This window comes from Prionailurus viverrinus, chromosome A1 (genome assembly GCF_022837055.1).
Source record: "Prionailurus viverrinus isolate Anna chromosome A1, UM_Priviv_1.0, whole genome shotgun sequence".
In the NCBI taxonomy this organism is placed as follows: domain Eukaryota; kingdom Metazoa; phylum Chordata; class Mammalia; order Carnivora; family Felidae; genus Prionailurus; species Prionailurus viverrinus.
This window is the reverse complement of record NC_062561.1, coordinates 8,005,290-8,030,097: the sequence shown is the minus strand read 5'-3', so window position 1 is coordinate 8,030,097 and position 24,808 is coordinate 8,005,290. Positions and strand designations below refer to the sequence as shown.

At 44.8% G+C, this 24,808-nt stretch overlaps 1 protein-coding gene across 1 annotated transcript in view; it reads left to right on the top strand.

Annotated features, from left to right (window-relative positions):
- FLT1 (fms related receptor tyrosine kinase 1) overlaps positions 1-24,808 on the top strand; it is a 177,069-nt gene that overhangs the window by 9,253 nt on the left and 143,008 nt on the right. The window contains exons 3-4 of the mRNA XM_047876110.1: positions 17,831-17,927; positions 18,324-18,550. Coding sequence (XP_047732066.1) covers positions 17,831-17,927; positions 18,324-18,550 — 324 coding nt within the window. The remainder of the gene's footprint in view (positions 1-17,830; positions 17,928-18,323; positions 18,551-24,808) is intronic.

Here is a 24,808-nt window from a genome sequence, read left to right as displayed (position 1 = left end):
TTTCGACCAGGACCTTGGCACCGGCTATCACCGGGCCTCCCTCCACATGTGGTCTTTTGCCATTCGGTAGTAGAGCCCAGGCTTCTTTACATGGGGGGAGGGGGGGGTGCAAGAGGGTGTCCATGGAAGCCTCGAGCCCTTTGAGGCCTGGACTTTGCAACTCCTGCGACACCACTCTGCCACATTGGGTTGGTCAAGAGCAGGTCCTGACCCAGAGTCGCGGGGCGAGGAGACGGGCGCCTGTCTCGAAGGGAGCAGCTGCACAACACTGCAGCCACGGTTGTCAACCTGCCACGCCACTGTTAGGTCGGTTAGCTTTTTCTCTTCTGTCTAGACGTCGAGGCTGGCATTTGGCCAAGAAAATACTAGTGAAGGATGCCTTGACCGTCTGAATGGTCTCCCGGGTTGAGACAGCTTTTCCAAGAGCTCCTGAGTCCTCCATCGTACGATTAGGGAACAGGTCACGGTTAAGGTGACACACAGTGTTGGGGCTGCTGGCCTCTCACGAATACCGTGATACCAGCGAGAAAGCACAGCCGACCCTCAGATTCGGAGTGGGGGCGGCTCTGAACTTCTCTGACTTGTATCACGGGGTCTCTGGTGGAACACCTTCTGGAGGATGGGGTGAGGCTGCACCCCTTGAGGAAGGGAGAGAGGAGGAACCTAACCCCTGTGGATCGTCGGGCGCTTGGATACGTATCTGTGATTTGACTCCGTCCTGAGAGGCAGGCACAGTCCTCTTAACTACGAGGGGCCCGAGGCTTCCATAAATTAAATTCTGAAGCGCACAGAAGTGGTAAGGAAAGCTGGGATTATTCTGGTCTGATGTGGCTGACTCCCCAGCCCCCTCCCCCCGCCCCCATGCCTTACAGCCTAAATGAAAAGAGAGTGGATGAGAATGTGCTGGTCTTCCCCTTCTGTCAAAACTCTCCCTCCTTGGAGGTTTGCCATCTCCAAAGAATGTGAGACGCCACCGCTACTCGAGCCTGAAGCGGCCTCGGGAGATTCCACTGCTGCATGTGGCAGGCTCCAGTCAAGTCTCCGTTGAGACGGGATTTTAATCGTGTGGGTTTTCTTATCTTGGGGATGCAAGGCGCCTCCAAAACACGCAAGTCAAGAAAGGATCCCGAAAGCCAGTAAGGACATGATTTTTGTTTGTTGGCTAAGAACATGACTTGGGGTGAGTTTCCAAACTGCTTTCCTGTTGGTGACTTTCCGTAATTCAGATTACGGGGAAGGACTGGTGAGCCACACCAGCATTGTGATTCTAGCAGGTCCTCTGAAAGAGCCGGGGGCTGCCCTCTGCCAGACTGCTTCCAGGAATTAAATGCCTGCTTCTCTGTGCACCTTTTAGATCCCGGAAACCTCAAAGACTTGGGAGTTTTTTCCTAATGAGACTGGAGCACAGGGAAGGACCCTGTTGTGTGTTTGACCCCAAAGGCAGATGTCACATGTCCTGGGGGAGGGTGAGGGGGATGATGCATGGACTAAGCCCCTCCCAGGCGCAGGCTCTACATCTGGTGAACTTCTTCACAACCGTCCAACAAGCGCACTTTTAACTTTGCTCTTCACAGATTGAAACCCTGAGGGTTTGCTGAGGGTCACACACTTACGCAGTGCCCAGGCCAGGATTCAAACCAGGTCATTCTGATTTTGAAATTGGTGGCTCTTTCCACCGGCATGTACCCAACATATCTTGAATGACAAAATCGGGGAATTAAGGAAGACCAAAGAGTTTGGCTTCTGGTGTCTAGAATGAAAATCTCTATGTGTGTGAGAAAAACACAACCGTCTGAGAGCATCTTCTAGAGGGAGTTACTTTTCAGTTGAGGATGGACAAAGCACAAGTTTTCTTTTTTCCTTCCTTCCTTCCTTCCTTCCTTCCTTCCTTCCTTCCTTCCTTCCTGGCAACTTGCAAATATACTATGCAGCAGCATTAACTATAGTCGTCCTGTTGTACGTTGTATCTCTAGATGATTTACCTTGCTGATTACCATTATCAAAAATGGACGCATCTTTTTCAAGCCCTGTTGTGTCTTGGGCCTCTCCTCCCCAGCTAGATCATTCTTTTCAGGTATTCAAACCTGCAAGAAACCGAGAAAGAGGGAAAAGTGTTCTGCTTCTTCCTTGATCGATCACTTGAGAGCATCTTTTCAATACCAGAATATGGCCACGTTCATCCAAATCTGAGAAAAACCCTGTCCTGCCACCTATGGAGGCTTTTTAGTGTTTGTTCCAAGCAAACAGTGGAAAATGTAGCCAAACAGATATATACCTTGGATGAAAATTATAAGGACTGGTGATATATATACTCTTTGATTTTTTTTTTGTTTTCTTTTTCTAAGTTGGCACTAGAGAAGCGAAAAGTAGATGTGAACAATTGGAAAGGCAAGGTTGTATTAGAAGAGATTGCAAACAACTTGAAAATGCATTGTATACTCTAGTTATGGAATTTTGCCTGTGATTAATGGCATTGTTTTCTTTTGGGAAAACACTGGATAACCCTCTTTTCCACATAACATCTCCTGCTGGATCAGATTTTTGTTCTCTGTTGTTCTTTGGAAATGTTTATAGCTTTGAAATCTTTTCCATAGGGAATTCTTTAAAAAAATTTTTTTTCAATGTTTATTTATTTTTGACAGAGAGAGAGAGAGACGGAGCATGAGCAGGGGAGGCGCAGAGAGAGAGGGAGACACAGAATCCGAAGCAGGCCCCAGGCTCTGAGCTGTCAGCACAGAGCACAGAGCCCGACGCGGGGCTCGAACCCACGAACCCTGAGATCGTGACCTGAGCCAAAGTTGGGACGCTCAACCTACTGAGCCACCCAGGCACCCTTCCATAGGGAATTCGACTAGAACTAAGAGAAAAAAAGAAATGCATGGGGATTGAGTAATTGGATGGTCCTAGAATGGACCTTATGTACCTCTAACTTCTTGGGGGCTAGAGAATATTTGACACACGTTGTTGATGTGCAAATCAGAACCGGTTGTTCCGCACACTCCCCAATCCCATTCCCTGTCCTGGCACCTGGTAAATGAGAAATAGCCTATGCAAAGTATTTGTCACACAGAGTCACTTAGAAGGCAAATGAGAAACTCAGGAAACTCACATAAATGCTAATTTGCAGGAACTTCTAACTCACCTTAGCCTCTTTGGATTGACGTTACACTTAGTGATTCTGTGTCCAGGGATGTCTTTTTAGGGGCGACGGAATCCCAAAACGCAGAGACAGTTGTTTTGGGTTTTGAATGTGTTTTACAGGCCAAGCAGGTGGGCAGATGATTGCCTTGCTAGAAGAATTCACTCACCATTTGGGGGGAATGTTAAGTCTAAACATGGGATGGGAAATTTCTTTTAAGGAGTATATTTTCTTGGAATGTTTTGGAATGCTGTACTTTCTGCTGTGATTACATGAGGGGGACCATGGATCATCTCAAATTTAATTCTCCTGATGCCTATTTCATAACCAGTCTTCTTTCTAAGTATATGTGCAACTTCCCCTGTGAATCCAGCCATGCGAAGAAGACTTATTTTAGAACGTTGTAACATACTCGCTTAAATAAGGTGCTCAAGCAGTTGTCCCATGAACCCATTGTATCTTATTTCAAGATGCAAACATAGTTGTGATTGTTGTGCTCCGTGTTGGCCACTGAAGATATGTCTTATTTTGTGAAGTTCGTGGAATTTTCCTGACGTGAATCCCTTAGGTTAGTGAAGAGTTTAGGACTCCCTACGCTCAAAAATATGTTCTTTAAAAACAAGGTATACATAGTTAGGAGGTGATCTCTGTGTGTTGACTTAGATAATCTCCTACGTTTCTTGGTATTCACCTAATCTGCTTCTAGATGATTCATGACCTGAGGGGCCCCCCAGGGCTGAGAGCCCTGATTCATCTTCCCAGCTATGAATTCAGTATGGTGCCTGGCACACAGTAGTCACTCAATAAATGCTGGTGGACCTGAATGAAACTGTATCATAGCCATTCTTCTGGGTTTCAGAGGCCCTTGTAGGAGTCACGGTTCCACATTGGTTCACTTTCTAAGAACCTGTGTGGGCGTGTGGAGAGGAGGTTGGCAGAAATCTGTCCAAGAGCTGGCAGTCGGTCAGTCTCCCAGCACACCTGTAATGTTTGTTCCTTCCGTGCGGGCCATTCTCTGATTCCAGTGACCCCTTTCTTTGGCTGAGCTGGCCATGTTCTCTTGAATTGAATCTAAACTCAGGATTCAAGGTGAGGATTTAAGCTGCTCAGCCACTAGAGAAATGATTCCCAAGAGCTGTTTTCTTCAGATGAGCCCTCCCTCTGGAAAACTCTTAGCTGGTCAAGGTTCCCAAGCCCAGCACAGAAGGGAGACAGTTGACTGGGAATCCTAATTTTTAGGTACACCAATTCAGCCTGATGACATTAGGTAATGTTACCACCACTGCTGTTGTTTTTGCCATTTGGATCAAGACATTTGGGTTGAAGACTGTTTCCTCTTGGCTCTGGACCGTCCCCAGGGTAGGCTAGGAGGACAAGACAGGTGAGGAGGAGAGACAAGTCCCGACTAATGTAATCCTACAAGTGAAAACTGATCTTTTTTTGTTTTTAATTCCTCTCATGGGTTCACCTCCACCCTAGACCTCTTCCAGGATTTCCAAAAGCACAGCATGACCTGGGCAGATCTTCTAGCGAATGTTCCCTGTGGCTTTTATTCTAGTGGCCGGTAAAGCCAGATAAATCCCAGATTTTAAAAAATATGCAAACCAGAGCATTGGAAGAAGACAGTACGGCTCTCTCCTCTCAGCAAAGAGGTCAAGGAAAGCAGAGTTGTTCAGGGAAGAGCATTAAGGGTAGTTGATAAAGGAGAACAGTTGTCTGAAGGAAAGATGAAGCTTCAGAGGGTTTGAAGGGTTGGAAGTCTTCGAAGGAGAGAGGGAACCAAACGTTACCTTTAGCGAACACACACTCATTCTTCAGGTCTTAGCATCAAAACTATTCTTCTGTGAGAACGTCCCTCAGTCCCTGGGCTGGGCTAGCTGCCCCACATCTCGTGCTTTGCTGTGATAATGCACAGATATTATGTAGTTTTATATTCATATGTGAATTAATTAGCAAGTATGAAATTTTATAATCTACATACACTTGTATATACGATATTACATACGTGTATCTTTATCTGTCGTGCAGCCTGACTTACAAGCACTTTACAGAAAGTGATCTTGTTCGTCTTATTCTGGCCTTCTTTTCGTATATGTTTAAGACATTAAATGGAGGAATAAACCTCTTAAATGAGGTTTAAGATCAGAGAAATCACCAAGGTGAGGGGTGAGAGAAAGGGGTCATATCGGGAATGTAGTAGGAAAAAAAACCAGGGCTGGCTGGCAGTGAGAGAGAGATAAAAATGAGAGAAACCAGTTCCCAGATTCCTAGGATCGTGGTTGAGAGCCCAGCGCTTAACCCAGTGCATCAGTCTCATGTCCGGGAATTGGTGGCTTAACTTTCCTAGGGACTGGGGACCTTCCTACCTCTCTACAGAGTTCTTCCTTCCGGTTTTATGTAACTTCTGCTTATGGGTTTTGGGCTTGTCCTCCAGCGCCAGCTGATTCGTAAGTTATTTTAAAGCCCGTTAGGTTGTGCTCGCTTCGGCAGCACATATACTAAAAGCCCGTTAGGTTGATGGCCAACAGGTAGCGGAAGTTGGTGTTTTGTTTTATTTTTTTCCTCCATCAGAGGTGTGATATCTTGGATAGTATCAAAACTGCTGATTCTAGAAATGAAATTCGAGGTAGGTTAATGAGAGTGTATGGGTAAAAATGCCCTGAGAACTAAAATCAGTATTCTCCCAGTTTGGGGTATAAATGACTGTAAAGTCTTTTGTGGGTATTTGTGAGGAAGGCCTTGTTATCACCTACTGAAGTGAGCAAAAGCCATTCAGTAAATTATTTCTTTAAAAAACTGAACTACTTATGCAGGAGGTGGCTTACTTTGCCTTCTAGAACCTTGGCTCTCAGCAAAACGTGTAGAACATTAGTTTCACCTGAGACAAGATTTATTTTTAAGTTTGTGAATCCGTAAGAAGATTGTCTATATTTACTGTGTAAATTAAGCGAGTCTTAAGAAAACGTGGAAATTAAAGGAAGCCAGAGTTAAAAAGAACAATTCAGTCGGCCTAGCCGTCCCATTGTCTAAGTGGGATTAGTCTCCAAAAAATGCATGATGAAAAGCAAGTGTATTTCAAATTGTTTAATTTAGAAGGAAACTGATTTTGACAACAGAAACACAATGGTCAAGAATAGTGTTTTAACGAGCCTTAGAAAGTATGCTAACATAGCTTTCAAAAACTCAATTCCCCTATGATGGATAACTTCTTTGCACACACTTGGCCATTAGATCACAAGGGTCAGAGGGTTTGTATATATTACTGGTTACAAAGGCAACGATCTCTCAACTCGCCTCTTAGCGAGGGAATTTATAAAGCACCTCTGTTACAGACCATTTAAAGTACTCCAGAAGAAAGTTCTCGATGTAGCTTAGGCTTCCGAAGCCGGATCAGTGTGAGCCTACAATGAACACGAGAACCGTATCACACTCAGCCTGCCACGCTTTTGTTTTTCCCGTTTTTATGTGCAAAGCAAGTGGTACTTTGTCATTCTTAGTAATAGATTATAAGGTTGAAGAATATGTGAAAAGAGACCAAACGTTGGTAGACTGTGGTGACGTTTTTGGCTTTTCCTTGCTGGATAGTAGAGTTAAGGTGCACCCTTGCCTGCCTTCCTACTTGCTTTCTAGCATTCCTCATTTTATGACACACAGATCTTAAGGTGTTATTCTGGATTCAGAATTAAATCTTCAGGGGCGCCTGGGTGGCTCAGTCGGTTTAAGCGTCCGACTTTGGCTTGGGTCATGATCTCGCGGTTTGTGAGTTCGAGCCCCGCGTCGGGCTCTGTGCTGACGGCTCGGAGCCTGGAGCCTGCTTTGGATTCTGTGTCTCCCTCTCTCTCTGCCCCTCCCCTGCTCATGCTCTGTCTCTGTCTCTCAATAATAAGCATTAAAAAATTTTTTTTAAATTAAATCTTCAGCATCGTGCATTTTTTATGGCTATTTAATAGCATCACAATATACAACTCCGTGATGTATTCATTTTTTTTCCCCCAGGAAGAACTGTGTGTGAATCTGCAGTTTATTTGTGTTACATAACAGATTATAGGCAGTGACTACACATAATTTCAAAGTTCCGGGGCGCCTGGGTGGCTCAGTCGGTTAAGCGGCTGACTTCCGCTGAGGTCATGATCTCGCGGTCCGTGAGTTTGAGCCCGAGCCCCGTGTCGGGCTCAGTGCTGACTGCTCAGAGCCTGGAGCCTGTTTCCGATTCTGTGTCTCCCTCTCTCTCTGCCCCTTCCCCGTTCATTCTCTGTCTCTCTCTGTCCCCCAAAAAATAAATAAATGTTGGAAAAAAAAAAAAAAGATTCTCTTTGCCCCTCCCCCCCCACTGGCACAAGCATGCTTTCATAAATGAATGAGTGAATGAATGAATGGATGGGTGGATGAATAATCCAATCCTGTTCATATGCTTTAACCATTCTTTGGCAAGCTCCTACGTGGAAATGATTAAATATTCCCCATATCTTCTCTGGGATGCTTTCCTTCCTGATAGAACCCACAGGGATCCGCGTAAATAACCTGGCCCTGAAATTCGGATACCTGCTCCCATCATCTCCGTAGATGCGTGGCCCTTTGGCGTTGAACAGTTAATAGACACAGAGCACTTGGAACATACTTGGTGGTAGGCCCAACTGTAATCCTAATGCCGTGCAGAAGGGAGAAAACTTTAGGTTTAAAATTGTGGGTTGCATGCACGCTGTACTATGCTTCTAGACTGATAATTGTTTGGATTTGTATGAAGGTTTTAATCATTAAAAACATTTTTTTACGTGACGTGTAGTTGACATACAATGTTGGATTAGTTTCAGGAATAGTTGTCTATTTAAAAATAACATGGAGGGTGCCTTTGGCAGAACTGAAACTTGTGCTCTCGACAAGAGATTAGAGATTAGAAGGCTGATGGTAAGGCATTCCGTGCATTCTGTTAATACTGCCACCATTTCTAATAACGCAGCTCTGTCCAAATGCTCTCTTGGCCGTAAGCCTTCTGTCACTGACCGCACTGTGTTGTTTCAGAGCACTGTGATTCTGAAGAGGACGTAGCAAGTTCTGAAAGATGAACAAAACCGTTGCTTCCATTAAACCAAGTGCTGTATACTTAATCTTACACACACTGCATGCGTTTTTATTGAAACGGCACTTCGACTTTTCAGGTGTGCATACGCTGAAATTTAATACATTCTGAATCTCAGGCACTCATAACCTGAAAACTAATACATTCTGGCCTGAATTAACTTGCGATTCGGCGTGAGCGACAGCAGAACACTGTCGGTGACTGTGATCCATCCTATACGAGGTGGCTCTGGGCCCCGTTTCCCCACAGTCCTCCGAACGGTAACAACTGGGCGAGAACAGAGGCCAACGGGGTTACGCCCCAAATGTACTGGGTTTCCTGCTATTGGTAGGGAAGCACTACCTAACAGACAAAACCTTCCTCTGTGCATTTTTAGAGTGTGAAGATTGTTCTGTTCCTCTCCCTTTGCATAACCAGATGCAGGTCTATCAGACTTCTCTGCTAAATACTTTACGAGCTACGTCTCGTGCCCTGTCAACCGGATCTTAACCCTTGCTCCGGGCAGCTCAGATCACTTCCGTGACATCGTATGGTAAATTGAAATGACATGTTGTTAGACAGCTCTGTGGAGGTGGTTTTTGACCTCCTTCAATAAAAGAGCAGCGGTGTGGGAGTAGAGCCTTTTTTGGGAAGAGGTAACTTCTTGGTCGGCAGGAGATTTCTCACTGACCAACCTTAATTAACTCTGATGTCACATGAAAAGGAGCTGTGCACGGGTACAGGTCACTGGGAGGGTAGGCTCCTGATGGTAGTGCAGTGACAGGCCTAGTGATAAATGAAGGCTCCCTGTTAAACCATGACCCTCCGAGAAGCCAGTGTTAAGTAAAAAGCTCGGAGAGGAACGCTGAAGACGTGCCCCCTCGTAAACATTGATAGCAGGAATGTCGGTGTTACGAGAGTGCGTCTCTCTTGGTAAACATCTTAAACCATGCAGAATTCTTTCTTTTAAATAACTTTTGTAAAAGGAAAATGAAGGCGGCCAGTGACTCACGCGTGGGTAGAGTGAAGACTGTGCAAGTTCTGATTATTTTAGACATCGGCCACATCAGAGGCTAATAGTGTGTCCTCTGTGCCTTGCGCTGCAGAAACTCTTTATGAATTTTGTTGACGGACAGTTAAAACACAAATGGTAAGGCAGCTTTAAAACACACCGTGGCAGAATTATTCAAGCGGACGTATCTGTGGGTTATGTGCCAACACTAACTGCTGAAATTCACATTTAAATAATTTCATAATCTCTTCCCTTATTTTTTTCCCATTGAATTCAAGGCACAAATGCCATGTAAGCGACGATTTAAAACTTTCTGCTAAAGCATGGGGATCAGACACTCGACATCTAAAGTCTAAAGATTTGGGGGTTACTTCGAATAGTAAAATCTCTAAAGCCAGAAGCCAGTGAATTCTTTTTTGTGGATCTGAGTGGTAAAATCGAGAGCTTAACGTCACGTAAGACGTAAAGGACGATAGCCAACCCCTGGGATTAGCAGCTTTCTACAAATTAAACGTATGGTTGCTGGACAGCAGCTACTTCAACACTCAGACCTTTGTAGACCCCGGGATCCATCACACGATTACTCTAATGTAAAATATCCTGTATTTGTCCATCCAAAAGTTGCAAATAATCTTATCAACATAAGGGATTAGTCAGCAGTAAGTCAGCAGGAGCTCCGTGCCATTGCCAAATACATGTCGGCTTCTAAATCCCAGCCAAAAAGAGCTCTCCCTGTGTCTAAAACAATGAAGGAAACCATGCAAACATTCACCCCCCGGACCTTTTACACAGCTACACCCGCTCCCCACCCCCATACCTAAAACAACGTTGACCTTTTCACAGAGAGAGGTGTATGCATCCGAGTCAGGAGGTGTGTATGTGTGCATGTATTTAGGTTAACATCCTTTTTTTCTTTCGGAGTTTCCTTGACCTAACGCCAGTTGTTTGGGGGGGCGGGGGGGGGACTAACATTTTGAAAATTAACGTTTGGCTAACCGTGGACTCAAGCTATGCCGCTGCTGTGCAGATCCCCATGGCTTTCCTGTCTTCCATGTGGTCCGTTGATAGATGGAATATGAACCCTTGGGTCTTTCTCCCATCATGCTGGAAATGAAACATGCATTATATGTATAAATACATTTATAATGCCCTCGTGCTGACAGCTTTGCGGGTGGTGGGGTCTTCACTTAAGACTGTCGTTCTCATGGTGCACTCGCTTATAATGTACCCTTTATGTTACCTGGTCAATACTTTAATAAAGGCACAACACGGAGGTTGAGACTAAGGTTCAGCTTCTTTTTTCTTTTTTTCTTAAGCACTAGAGCCCCGCAGGAATTAGATCCCAATCAAAAACTTTGGTAGTTTCTAGAAATTGGGTTCATCTGCAGTTGCGTTCGTAACCTTTCTCCCACCCTTGCCACCAACCAGAAAGATTCTATAAAACTTAGTCTCTGAGACTTACGCTTTTAATAAAGTGCATCTTGGGGAAAGACTATCTTCCTTTATTATGAATTATGCTTAATTAACCTCATACAACCTTGCTAAAGGCTCATGGTCTTAAAATCAAATTTTGGAAACATGATACTTGGGGATTTATACTTAGATAAAGAGGTCATTTATCATGTAGGATTATGTACTGTTGAAAACATGCAAAATCAAAGACAGATGCATCTCATTTGAAATAAATCTGATATACAAAGCTTTGCATTAAAAAAGTATATCAGTGGGGCGCCTGGGTGGCGCAGTCGGTTAAGCATCCGACTTCAGCCAGGTCACGATCTCGCGGTCCGTGAGTTCGAGCCCCGCGTCAGGCTCTGGGCTGATGGCTCAGAGCCCGGGGCCTGTTTCCGATTCTGTGTCTCCCTCTCTCTCTGCCCCTCCCCCGTTCATGCTCTGTCTCTCTCTGTCCCAAAAATAAATAAACGTTGAAAAAAAAAATTAGAATTCAACTTTAATATGAAAGGAAACACCGCTAGGTTTCTACAGAGAGCTCTAACAACAGTTTTCAATGTGACTCAGTTTGTTACAATTCCAATTTCAATGGTTACAATTCAAAATCCACCATCAGAAGTGACTTAACATCGAATCAAATTAAAAAGGTTGTCATTCGGGGGAACAGTGAGTTTTTTTTTGCAATATGTTTGTAAAACTTCTAACACATAAAGAGTGATGTTACTGAGCATGAAGGAAAAAATCAGCCTTCTGCAGCTTGAAGCTGGAAAAATAGTATAAAATCTAATAGTGAGAGAGAAGTATGTAGCAACGAAGTTCAAAATAGCTCCTTATTCCGTGTCTTCAACTTACCTGATTACTTTAGTCATAAGATTTTATTTTATTAGTTTTATTTTATTTATTTTTTTATTTTATTAATTGAATTTAATCTTATCATGTTATTTTGCTTTGGGCTTCATTCCCAGCCCGGAGCCCAGAAATGGGGGTTGAGCTCAGAATCCTGAGATTAACACCTGAGCTGAGATCAAGAGTTGGACGCTTAACCGATTGAGCCACTCAGGCTCCCCATAAGTTCTTTATCTAAAAAAAAAAAAAAAAAGTTTTGAGATAAAATTCACGTACCGTGAAACTCACCATTTTAAATCGTATAATTTGGTGTGGTTTTAAAAAATGCTTGCTTATTGACTGATTGATTGATTTAGAGAAAGGGGGAGAGGCAGAGAGAGAGGGAAAGCGAGAACCTCAAGCAGGCCCCATGCTGTCAGCCCTACATGGGGCTTGATCCCACGAACTGTGAGATCCTATAATTCGGTGTTTTTTTTTAACGTACTCAGCATTGAGGAGCCATCGCTGTAGCAGGATTCCGGCGCAGAGGGTCGGGACACCGAGACTCTCCTCTCCAGGAAGCAACTTGATCTGTGCCGGGACTGCTCCCTTGGGTTCGTAGCCGAAGACCCGAAGAGCTGAATGCCACGCGGCGTAGTTTTTTTTTATGCGTTTTCTCTTTCTCTGTCTCCCATGTTTGGTAACACAGAAACATGCAGTCTGATAAAAAGTGGTCTCGTGGTACGAGGTCATGAGGGATGTTATCACGTACGCGTGGAGTCAGGTTGCCTTGAGGTTGTTTTTGTTTTTGTTTATTTTCGATCCTTAGGGAGAGGACCCTACCACACCACCGCTATCTAATTTTAGAACATTTTCACCACCCCAGGAAGAAGCCCCATACTCTCCATTTTCTTCTTCCCCTGCCCCTAGCCACCACTAATGTATTTTCTGTGGATTTGCCTACGCTAGACATTTCAGACAGATGGAAGCATACGGTGTGTGGCCATTTGTGACAGGCTGCTTTCCCTTAGCAGTGGTGTTTTTGCTTCGGGTTCTCAAATGAGAGACATGTCTTTTCTCACAGTCTGGAAGCTGGAAGTCCAAATCTGAGGTATCGACAGGTTTGGCTTCTCCTGCGGCCTTTCTCTGTGGCTTGTAGACGGCCGGCTTCTCCCTGTGTTCTAATACGGCCTCTCCCTTTTTTGTGTACCTGCATGATATTTTCGAGGGCCATCTAGGTTGTAGTGTGTACAAGTACTTCTTCATTCCTCATGAGTATTTTTGGCGTGATTTCTAACTTGTACATGGGTATCAGTGACTGTAATCTCCAGCTCATAGAACTTTTAGGCTGGAAGGAATTCTGAAATTCTCAGGCCACCCCCCTCTGTTGGCAGATGAGGCACCTGAGGCTTCCGTGATATGCCCGTGGCTACCACAGTAGCTAAGCTGGAGAGATCAATGATGCCAAACAAAAACTGGAAAAATCTGGATGTTTCATGATTTCTATCTGAGTAAGGCCCCTTTCTTACAGAGAATGACCCTTTGATTTCGGTATCGTAGAAGCAAAGGAAGGGGCAGGGGGGGGCGTCTGGAAGAAAGAGGAGCTGAGAGGTTTATCTTGAAACTGCATTCAGCCAACAAGAACACTATTTTTACTCAGAACAATAAAAACAGCAGTTTTCCGAGGCTACTTTTAGTCAGACTTTATGTAAGAGTCTCTCTCAGTCTTAAAAGTGATGGGCCAGGCTATCTGGTTCATCGTGACCTATGGCGGAAGTTTGGTGTGTTAGTATCCAGCAGGGTTAGCTTTGAAGAAAGAACCTCAGTCGTTGGGGCCTTGGCTTTGATTCGAAAATAAAGCCGTACTTTACTTGGAGTTGTACTCACTCTTCCCACTGAAGTCCAAGAAGGCGCTCCATTTTGCCTAAGACACGAAGGTGGGGGAATGGAGAGCACGTTTTAGAATAGTCTGTGTGGGGGCTTTCAACCAGAGGTTTGGCGTGTGGGAAGGGAAGGGGTTTTTGTCAGAGAGTCACGCAGTTCTATTCTTTCTACCTGCCAGACCAAACGGAACAAACAATGAAGAAAATATTCAGACAAGAAGAATATAAAGTGTCCCTATCCACCTAAGTCCGTGTACACCTACTGGTTTTAAGTTTTTTATTTAAGTAATGCATACACCCAGTGTGGGGCTTAAACTCATGACCCCGAGATCTAGAGTCACATGGTCTTCTCGCTGAACCAGCCAGGACCCCCCCCATGGTAGTTTTTAACACTATTACGGCACAACGCTTGATCGCTTATTCTAATAAAGGAGCATGTGATAAACCCATTTCCATGGTCTGCGTTGTTTTTTGTTTTGTTATTTAAGTGATGATTTTCCTGACAGGACTGGATCTCTTTGCCTCTCATGATTACAGTAGTCCCCCCATATGTCTGGGTTTGCTTTCCACGGTTTCAGTCACCTGTGGCCTAGAAGCACTCACCATCTTTCTGACGTACGGGCAGAAAGTCATTAATAGCCTCACGCTCTGTCACCGTGCCTGCGTCACTGACCTCACTTCACCTCATCACGTGGCCATTGTGTCATCTCACATCATCAGAAGGAGAACGGTGGGTGCAAGTACAGTGAGATATCTTGCGAGAAAGACCACACCCGCGTGACGTTTATTGCAGTGTATTCTAATAATTGGCCTGTTTTATTATTCTTGTTCATCTCTTACTGTGCCAACCTTAAGAACTGAGCTGAATCACGGGTGCGTATGCGTGGGAAAAAACATAGTATATGTAGGGTTTGGGGCTGTTGTGGTTTCGGGCATCCACTGGGGGTCTTGGTCTCTTGCAGATAAGGTGAGACTGCTGTCTCTTGTAGTTGAGTTGGACAGAAGCAGTAGTTCACAGACCACCTACTTCACTGAGGGGACCATAATTTGTTTAAACCAGGTTTCTGGGCCACCGTGGCCAACGGTGGGAAGTTCGGGTCCCCGTCTGAGCTTCACACGGGGAGAATCCTTGTTAAATTCTAGCACTCCCCTTTTGGAAATAAAGTATCCTGGGGATCTGTTTCCAACTGGGCAGTGTGATTCTGAGCCATCAGTGAGAAGAGCCAGCTGATTTTCACTTGCTGTGACAATGGATATGGGATAGGTACATATTTATATCTTTATTATTATTATTATTTTTTACGTTTATTTATTTATTTGGAGAGAGAGGAGGAAGGAGAGAGCATCCCGAGCGGGCTCCGCGCTCAGTGCGGAGCTCGACGTGGGGCTCAAATTCATGAACCATGAGATCTTGACCGGAGTCAAAATCAAGAGTCAGACGCTTAACCGACAGAGCCCCCCCACGAAGCGCCCCCATATTTGTATATCTTGATATACATCACTAGTGAAATGGAGAAAGGGCCGACCTACAGTAGAGACTCAAAGAACGTTAGCCATATCTTCCCTACTCAAGTAGGTGTATGGGCGTTAAATTGCTTTAAAAAATGTTTTCAGGCCTAATGTGTTTTCCCAGCATTTGAGGAATAAATATGTCACTTTCCTTTTCCCTGTTAGTTTTCCTGTTAAACTATAGTCTTGGCACGTCCGTTAATCTTTATGAGATTCTGGTTTCCTATTAACTGAAGAATGATGGGATACTCAGAGTGTCCAGTTCCTTGGAAATCTTCTCCTCCTCCTCCTCTCCTTTGTTTTAATCAACTACTTTCATCTAGCTTCCTCATTCCGAGTGCAAAATTCATTGATGTCGTGGGGGGAGACTAATTATATAGCAAATTATTTTTCTTAGCATTTTCCCCCCTAAACTTTCCAAGAACCCTGTCGTTTTCTGTGTCTTATTTCACTGCTCAGTTGTGTTGCTTTCTTTCAGTGGGACGATGGGATGGGAAGTGCCGAGGAGAGTGTGTGGATGGCGTATTCGGGTTGTTTTTTAATTTTTTTTTTCATTTTAGAGCAAGAGGGAGTTGGGGAGAGGGGCAGAGGTGGGGGGGGAGAGAGAGAATCCCAAGCAGGCTCCGTGCTCAGTGCAGAGCCCGACACAGGTCTCGATCCAACGACCCTGGGGTCATGACCTGAGCCAAAATCTAGAGTTGGACGCTCAACTGACTGAGCCTCCAGGTGCCCCTGGATGGCGTGTTCTTTAAGGGCCTCTTCTCTGTATAGCACTTCCCTCAGCTGTGATTTGGGTGGGTCTTTGAGGTCCAAGCTTCCTTCTGATGAATGTCAGGAGTGCTGTTTTTTTGGGGGGTGCTGATAAAGACTCATATGATTTGGAAACCAAAGTGGTAGGCAGTGGGGTTCACCTCATGTCACGAAAAGGGAGGCTTTCCCCTGGCCTCTCCTGGGTGAGAAAGCTCATCAGCTCCATGTCAGCCGTAGAGATACTTCCACGTACTGCCAGAATTTTCTGCAGGAGTCTTCGCTGGATTTTTTCCAGCACATGAACAACTGCTTAATTAAATCTCCAGAATTCCGTGCCATAAAGTAGGGCAGCAAGTATCCTGGCCCGGACGTTTTTCAGGATAGGTGTTATCAGTTGCTGACTGTGGCTTGAGAAAACCTTAGTGTTCCCACGGATCACTGGTTTTGAGCTACATGTTGCCTCAGGAAACTCCTAAAGATAAATAAAGTACAAAGTGCTTCCCTAGGTACCTGAATGGGTTGACGTGTTCTGTGGGGTTATTGGATAGACCGATTGCATCCCTATGAAACCTTGATTTTAACTTAAATTAGTTCATATGGAGCCCTTTTTTCCTAGTAGCAATCTGATACCAGGACCTATGGTGTATAAAAGTTGCTTTTACAACATTAATATATATCACCAGCAAACACCGGCAATGCAGATTAAGTTCACGTAATGTCTTGGCAATTACATCTCAACATAATACTCGGTGACACAAGTCGGGGAGAGCAAGTCTGCGAGATGGCAGCGATTGGGTATCTGCCCCATGTCAGGCAGCACCCACCACTTAGATGACACAGCACTGAAACCACACGCCATGCCTGCAAGGTAGGTCATGGGTTTTCCGGTTTTACACACGAGGATACTAAGGAGCAACAGTACAGAATGCCAAGACCATGCACTTAGTAAATGGAGAACTTAAGCTTCAAATGCAGACCTTTTAAACTAAGTCTAGTTTTCTTTGCGATAACAGGACCCACGAGTAACGCTAGAGAGTACTGCTAGCCTTAACCGTGGAGTTTGACGTGTGTATCTCATCTCCCTGATCTGTGATCTGACATGAAACCTAGAAGATTGCTCAGCTCAGCCATCTATCTTGAACTCCACCGCGTCCCTAACCCTTATCCCTGCTAATCCTGGGCCCTGATGTCCTGCTTTTACCAGGCATCTGCAGCTGCCTCCACTGGGAGGGAGGAGGGGGGGGGGAGCAGGAGGCAGGAGAGATCCTTCTTGATATTTATTGTGATGAGTCAGTGCCCAACGCCGCTTCAGGAGAGGATCACCCTCCAATAACACCAATGGTTCCAAGGATCATGGGACTGGAGATGTCAGAAATGGAGTCAGATACCCAAGGTCATCTAGCCCAGTCTCTCGGTTTGCAGATAAGAGAACTGAGGTCTGGAGAGAGAGGTGGCTTGGCTGGTGGCACACAGAGTCCCTCAGGTGGATGCTATTATCGTGTTGTATGGAGATGTGTAGATGTCCAGGCACTTTTGTGTGGCTTATTTCATCGTCTCACAACATTCCCCATGAAGTATGCTTGTCGAATGTCACGTAGAGGTGAATAGTTCCTTTTTTCTGTTCCATTATAGAGGGAACTAGGAGATTATGTAAGACAAACCAAGGGCTTCTAAAACCGATTTTGGTCTATAATTGGTTTTCCCAATGAGGAAACTCGTTCAGAAAGAGAAATGACTCACCCAAAATATCATGACCTTACTAATCACTGAACTATGTCTATAACCCAGGAAGTGTGTATACTTTGTATTTGAGAAAAAAAGATCAGCCAGGCCTGTACGACCAGATTATCCACCAGGGTGGAAGTTCAGTTTTGAAGGACACTGACACTTAATCCTGAGAGTTTTTGATGCTACTTTGTATTCTTAACGTGGCTGCATTTAGAAACGTGCATGAATCTATTAATGTTCTAAATTTAATGGTTTTGGGATCTTACTTAAATCATCTGGTATAATAGGGCATATAATATTTGTGAATGAGGCTAGGACTGGGAAAAAATTGTGAGTGAAAAGAATTTAATATGACATGTACCCTTTTGCACGGGCAAGCAAGTTAAAGATTCAAAGTGATCTTCGTGGAAAGATAGGACTTAAGGAAAATGAGAAGGCAACTTGCAAATAATACATTTCCAAAATTTGTTTTCCAGGATCTAGTTCAGGTTCGAAATTAAAAGGTCCTGAACTGAGTTTAAAAGGCTCCCAGCACATCATGCAAGCAGGCCAGACACTGTATCTCAAATGTAGGTAAGTGACTGTCTTGGTTCGGGGATACCCTGGTTGCCTTTCCTAAGGCAAAAATCATTCCCTGGCGGAGTAGAAACGTGGCCTCTCAGAGAACAAAGGTGGGGACTTCAGTGGTCTCTTGTGATCTGCAAAGTGCAAGCTGCATGCTCCAGCTTCACAAGGAGAGATTCACTCGGTCAAGGAGAAACACGGAAGGGATGCCCCTAGCCTTTTTTTTTTTTTTTTTTTTGCATTTTGCTTCCGAGTTGTTTAAAAGCTTTCTAAACGCCAAGTTGTGTCTCTGTCCAGAAGATGACCACCTTTCAAGGCCCTCAGAACAGCGCTTCCTAACGAGATGGATGCTTGGGACCTGGCCCCAGCCCTCACTGTGTTGTGTTTCCTTATCTGTGATTGCAGAGGGGAAGCAGCCCATTCATGGTCTTTGCCTGAAACAGTGAGAAAGGAAAGCAAAAGGCTGAGCATAACTAAATCTGCCTGTGGAAGGAATGATAAACAGTTCTGCAGTACTTTGACCTTGAACATGGCTCAAGCAAACCACACTGGCTTCTATAGCTGCAAATATCTATCCACACCCACTTCAAAGAAGAAGAAAACAGAATCTACAATCTATATATTTATTAATGGTAAGATCTCCGTTTTCTACATTCTGTTTGCCGTGAGATATAAATTCACCCTGGTCCCTTGGAAAGTGGGCATTCCTAGTGGTGAAGGACATGAACCAGGAAAGAGATTCTGCCCCCAGAAACTGGTGGAATGCATTTTCAGTGCATTTCTTGAGTGTCCGCTTCAATCACAATCCTCAAGGCTCGGTAGTCAATGATGTGTTCCCTGCAAGGAGGGACTCTTGTCTAGTTCGTTCACCACCGTATCCATAGCACCGAGAGTAAATGGGTGGCCCATTGCACAGTTGGATCAATAAATGAGCGACAAGATTTTAGTTCAATTAAGAGCAAAATAGAATGTAAGATTTTTCTTGTCCTTTAACACAGCTGTATTCTCTTACATGTCAGAATTGTAAAATACTGTTCTTTCTACCAAATTACAAAGGTAATGTTGCTAATGTCCCTTGAATGTTACAAAATCGGTTCCAGTTGATGATGTTGAATTATTTCGTGTCCATCGAGCAAGTATTGTAATGACAGTAGGAGCTGGCGTGTATCATTCCGTAGTAGAATGGGCAAAAGGTAAAAATGAGTTGTTTTCCAGTTTTAATTTTTATGGCACTGTTTTTCACTCCTTGGAGAACGAACAAACCAAGTGATACTCCGAGGCGAGAAATGCAGAATCCTTAAAGAAATATACGTTGACGGTAGAAACGGGTCCCCAAGAAAGAATAAGGAAAATGGCCCATCGTTTTGTTCTTCCTTGCTCAGTTCCAGCCAATTTCCAAAACTTGTTGAGTGGGATTTAGAGCAACAACAACAACAAACCCCCAAGGCTCTAGAGAACACAAAGCAAAATTAGTTGGCATCTGGCCCAAAATCAAGTTAAAAAAACCGAACAAGCAACCATTGCTGTCGATAGTCTAAATATACATGGTGGGTCTGCCTTCTGGTGAGTTCTTGCATTGGAGCGAGTTTGGGCAGGATTTTTTTTTTTTTTTTTTTTTTTAACGTTTTGAAATGAGACAACTAGACCGTGTTTTACCGAGCATCACATGTGATCGCCCAGATTCAGAACTAGTTTTAGGAGACAGTAGAACAGTTGTGTGATACAGTCAGTAACCTCTTTCTAGCTTTGATCAGCCTGATTGAGACTCAGCTGCTTCTCTGCTCCTGTGTTTACATGTTGCACTTTTCCAAGGGGGTAGATAACAACTTACTAGCAGTTTGCCATCACAGGAATGGAGCAAGTGTACTTCAAAGTAAGAGGGGGGAGTAGGCCGGGGATCTTGGCTTGGGGAAGTCAGCCCACTTCCCACAGGAGGGACGTGAGGGTGGCAGGCAGAAAACGCTGGAGTGGGGAGCGACGCAGAGTAGGGACGGAGACTTCCAGAGAAGTGCTTTTGCAGCCCATGGGAAAAGCAGACACAACCTTTGATAGTGGTGCAAAAAAGTCGCGGACCCAGCCACCCGTTCTCTTTTTCTAGTTCCGCATAGTATGTTACGTTCTTTCTGGCACTCGGAGGAAAAGAAAACGCTTTTATTCCCATCTCTCCAGAGGAATGGGAGAAGATTCACTCGTACTAAGATTCTCCTAAGAAACTTTTTCTCCGGTGGGTTTATCAGAATCTGACTTGCAAATCAGATACTCAGATGGGTAAAAAACAGCCCCGAAAACATCTCTCTTATTTTTTTCCGAAAAAATAACGTTCAGCTCTTTTCACTTTTACCTCCTACACGCCTATTAAACTGTACTCTGAATAGTAACACCGGTTTTGTGGTCTTTCCTGATAGTGATGTTGATCTCTTAACACGCTTCATTGAAGTCCCAGGTAGCTGCGATATAGCTTACGAAGCAATTGTAACTTTTCCAAATCGTGTAACATTTTATGCATTCCCTATTTTCATTTGTTTTTTCAATTCCTTTGAGAAAGTGCAGTCGTATGCTTCCATGTTAATGGAATACATGCTACGTTGCAGGTTTAATTTCTTTCGGGGGCACGAAACCTACCTCTGATGAGTCAGAATTGTCTCTGGGATTAATAAAACTCCAACCAGTTCCCGATACACAGCTGTGATTACTCACTAGTCGTTCACTGGTTGTCACTTATTTATTATTGTTGAATGTTTACTGCAGAGCACATTATTCTGTCTGGAGGACTTCTCTCCTGAGAAGCATCTGCAGACGTGTCGGCATTTGATTTTGGTTTTCTCTAAAGATGAGAAACGGTGTGAGGCACATCTTCTGAGAGAGACTTAGGTTTGTGATCCGGTGGGGTGCCAAGGAAAAGAACCGGGGCCGTGTAGCTTTGTCCGTGGAGAGCCAGCACGTGAATTATAACCCAAACCATTATGTAGGCATTGTTGATTCCCTGCTCTGTAACCGGCAGTCTTCCCCCTTCCCAACTGGGCACTGATTCGCACACCACATCTCATGCGTGGTATACAGAAAGATCAACATTGCCACTTTGGCATTACAGCTGGCTCAGATCCCCCAAGCCTCTGACATAATACGTTACGTCAATTTAATTATTGGAGTAATTAACTTTAAGTACCTTAATTACTGAATGGTCTGGTAAATTACAATTTCCTTTAACGTAATAACTCCTTACGTTTGTATTTTCTTTGCGTTTAAACCAATGGGTTTGTTTGCGTCGTGCCATTTTGTTCTCGCCACCGCCCCTCGAAGCGCTCCTTTTCGTTTTCCAAGCGAAGGACCTGAGACCCACTTCACGGTGAGGCTACGTGGGGAGGGACCAGAAGAGTATTAGCAGCAGAGTGAGGGAGTCAGGTTTTTCCCTTCCGAGTCTCCGTGGTGGGAGGACATCCAGAGAGGGCAAGACAGAGGCGGGGAGACCAGGGAGGGGGTTGTTGAGTGCACTGAGGCAGGAGAGCTGGTGGTCCCAGGTCGCTTTGGCAGCCACGGGGAAGTGGAGGAGTCGGTGGGTTGAGGGATTCAGTTGACCTTGGTGGGTGGTTGGGTCGTGGCGGGTGAGGGAGCGCAGTCAGAGACCCTCGGATTTCCGGAGGGGACCTGGGCACCTTGCTCCTGGACCCATACTCAGGGAGAGCTTTGTCTCACTAAATGACACCTATGCAAAGACAGTCATCCTCCTCTCCCGATACACCCTGGGCTTGGGCTTGATAAAATGGCTGCTGAGTGGGAGTAATTGAAAGACACTATATGCATTTTAAAAAATTGTGCCCGCAAAATGAATGGATCCCACCCCTGCCCCCCCCCCAGACTCCCCGCATAGTTATAGCTACAAAATTCTGGGTCACAAAGAAAAGCAAATTGTAAAGTGCTCCTTCATGCTTTGCTACTTGCAAACTAAGATTTCTAGATGACTAGTAATGTAAGGGCTCCTTAGGTGGTGTTCACCCCACCCCCCTTTGCAGAGAGGAAGGAATGTGTTTGCACGACTTTTCTGCCGCTGGTATACACAAGAAATTGGCTCCAGCTCAACCTTTCCTAAAAGGAGGATTTCACTGAAACTATTACGATAATATGTGAGTTGGGGCCATAAAGTAAGAAAATGGAGAAGTTTTTAAGAGCATCTCTGAAGTATTTAATATTTTGTCAGCGTCTCCCGTTTAGTTAGGAAGACCTTGAACTTAGCATGATGAGTTCCCCACACGGTGAAGTCAGCCTGGATTCCTCCTCTCTCCACGACCGAGCCTTTCCAGGCTATTTAAGAATAATGTCCTCTGTTGAAAAATTATAATGGAAAAGGGGGAAAAAATGGATGTGCGTGTGTTACCTGCTGGGTGAATATCTCCTACCTCTTCCCTGTAGAAGAAACTCATCTTTTTTTTTATCCTGCTTCTCTTTACCTGATTGCTTTTCTCTCCGAGACTATGAAAACAAAGTGGAGAATTTTCGTAACAGATTTTTTTTCTCCATTGGTTCTCTCCTATGTGTAAAACTCATGAGATGTGCATAGCAGCTTAATTTCAGGTAAAAAAAAAAAAAAAAAAAAAAAAAAAAAGGATGATCAGACACGCTGGGTACATCATTGAAAAGTAGCAGAGGTTCTAATGACTCTGATATTCTGGGAGAGATGGGACACCTGGCTGGCTCATTCAGTGGAGCATGTGACTCTCGCTCTTGGGGTCGTGAGTTCGAACCCCACGCTGGGCACAGAGATTACTTAAAAGCATTTTCCAGATATTCTGGGAGAGAATGATCATCACGCCTTCACGGAAAATGAGAAGAAGCTCTATCTGGCTATGGGACGCCCAGCAAATAAAATTACTAATGGCACAGACATTCTGAGAAGGGTCCAATTACTTGTTTTTGTTTTTATTTTTTAAGTGTTTGTTTATTTTTCAGAGAGAGAGAGAACACAAGGAGGAAAGGGGCAGAGGGAGAGGGAGACACAGAATCTGAAACAGGTTCCAGGCTCTGAGCTGGCAGCACAGCCAGAGCTGAGCCACCCAGGCATCCCTCATTTGAGTTATTTTATTTTTGAGAGTGGGAGAGAGAGAGAGAGAGGGGGGCAGGGGAAGGGGAGAGAGAGAGGGAGACAGAGAATCCAAAGCAGGCTGCATACTGTCAGTGCAGAGCCTGATGCAGGGCACAGGGCTTGAAGTCACAAGCCGTGAGATCGTGACCTGAGCCGACGTCTTAACAACTGAGTCACTAGGGCACAGCCCGATGTACTCGTTTGTACAGTACTTCAGTTTCCTGAAGAGCTTTTACATAATTATCTCGGAGATAAACTATGCAGGTCTTATTTCTTCCCTTTTCTGGATGAGAGAGCAGCTTCAGCGATCTTCATGAGACAGAGCTAATAAAATGACAAGCCAGGATGGGGATCCGGGTGATCCCCGGGTGTTGTCACGACCCTGACGTTTCAGCTGCTGACTTCAGACAACACTAATTGTCATTCGGTGGACTGTCTCGTTCTTAAAATTTTTTAAATTTCAAATTCAATTTCTTTTTCTCTCGAGGAGTGATTGGCTAAGCTGGTTTCAGAGTGTTTTTCCGAGCGACAGATAGACCTTAGAGAAACTTCTCTTGATCCCAGAGAGCCTTGTGTTGTTGCCTTTTGGGAAGAGTCACCTGTTTGGGTGCCAGCCGCATGCACGGTGCTCCGTTACCCTGCTGTGTTCTAACTCACGCGACATGGGAAGGAGACATCACTCTATTTACCAAGTTGATCAGGGCTTTTTATTTTTTATTTAATTGAATTTATTTTTTTATTAAAATTTTTCATGTTTATTTTTAATTTTTTTTTCAACGTTTTTTTATTTATTTTTGCGACAGAGAGAGACAGAGCATGAACGGGGGAGGGGCAGAGAGAGAGGGAGACACAGAATCGGAAACAGGCTCCAGGCTCCAAGCCATCGGCCCAGAGCCTGACACAGGGCTCGAACTCACGGACCATGAGATCGTGACCTGGCTAAAGTCGGACGCTTAACCGACTGCGCCACCCAGGCGCCCCATGTTTATTTATTTTTGAAAGAGAGAGAGCACGAGCAGGGGAGGGGCAGTGAGTGAGGGAGACACCGAATCCGAAGCAGGCTCCAGGCTCTGAGCTGTCAAAACAGAGCCTGACATGGGGCTTGAACTCATGGACTGTGAGATCATGACCTGAGCTGAAGTCGGACGCTCAACCGACTGAGCCACCCAGGCGCCCCATGGGGAAACTTTTAAATAAAACTTTTGTTTCCACTTGATGCACATACGCATACACACATGTACACACTCGTATTTTACGTGTGTGTGCGTGCGCATATGTGGATCAAACGGAAACAAAAGTTTAAAGAGTCTAATGTAAAATGTATGTCTTATTATGGAGCTCAGTAGAGTCAGTTGAAAATTTCAAACTTCCCCAAGTTTAAGCAAGTAAACTTAGTAAAGTGTTAGCTAGTGTAGACAGCGTAGGTCATCCCTATACTTTGTGTTTAGGGAAACAGCACCAGTTATAAGCACGATGGTGTTTTTTGCACCGTGCTGACGCAGAGGCGTGGGGACAGCTCCGTGGTGGAGAGAACCGCTCTCCTCCCGTGGATGTGACTGCCCCGCTGCTGGGTGCTCCTGTACAGGACAGTCACCGCGTTCCCGAAACGCGTCTCCCGCAAATCGGTGTGACCCCGGAGGGGCCGTCGGCAGACGGAGGTGATCTGCAGACGTGGGTCACACATCTGCTCCGTGCAAGGGCCCGTCGCCTGTTCTGTGGGAGGCACGGAGAGCAAAGTTCAGGGGTCTTAACGATTTTGGAGTCCCCCTGGGCTAGGACTGTGACTCAAAATAGATTTGGGAGCATTTTAAGA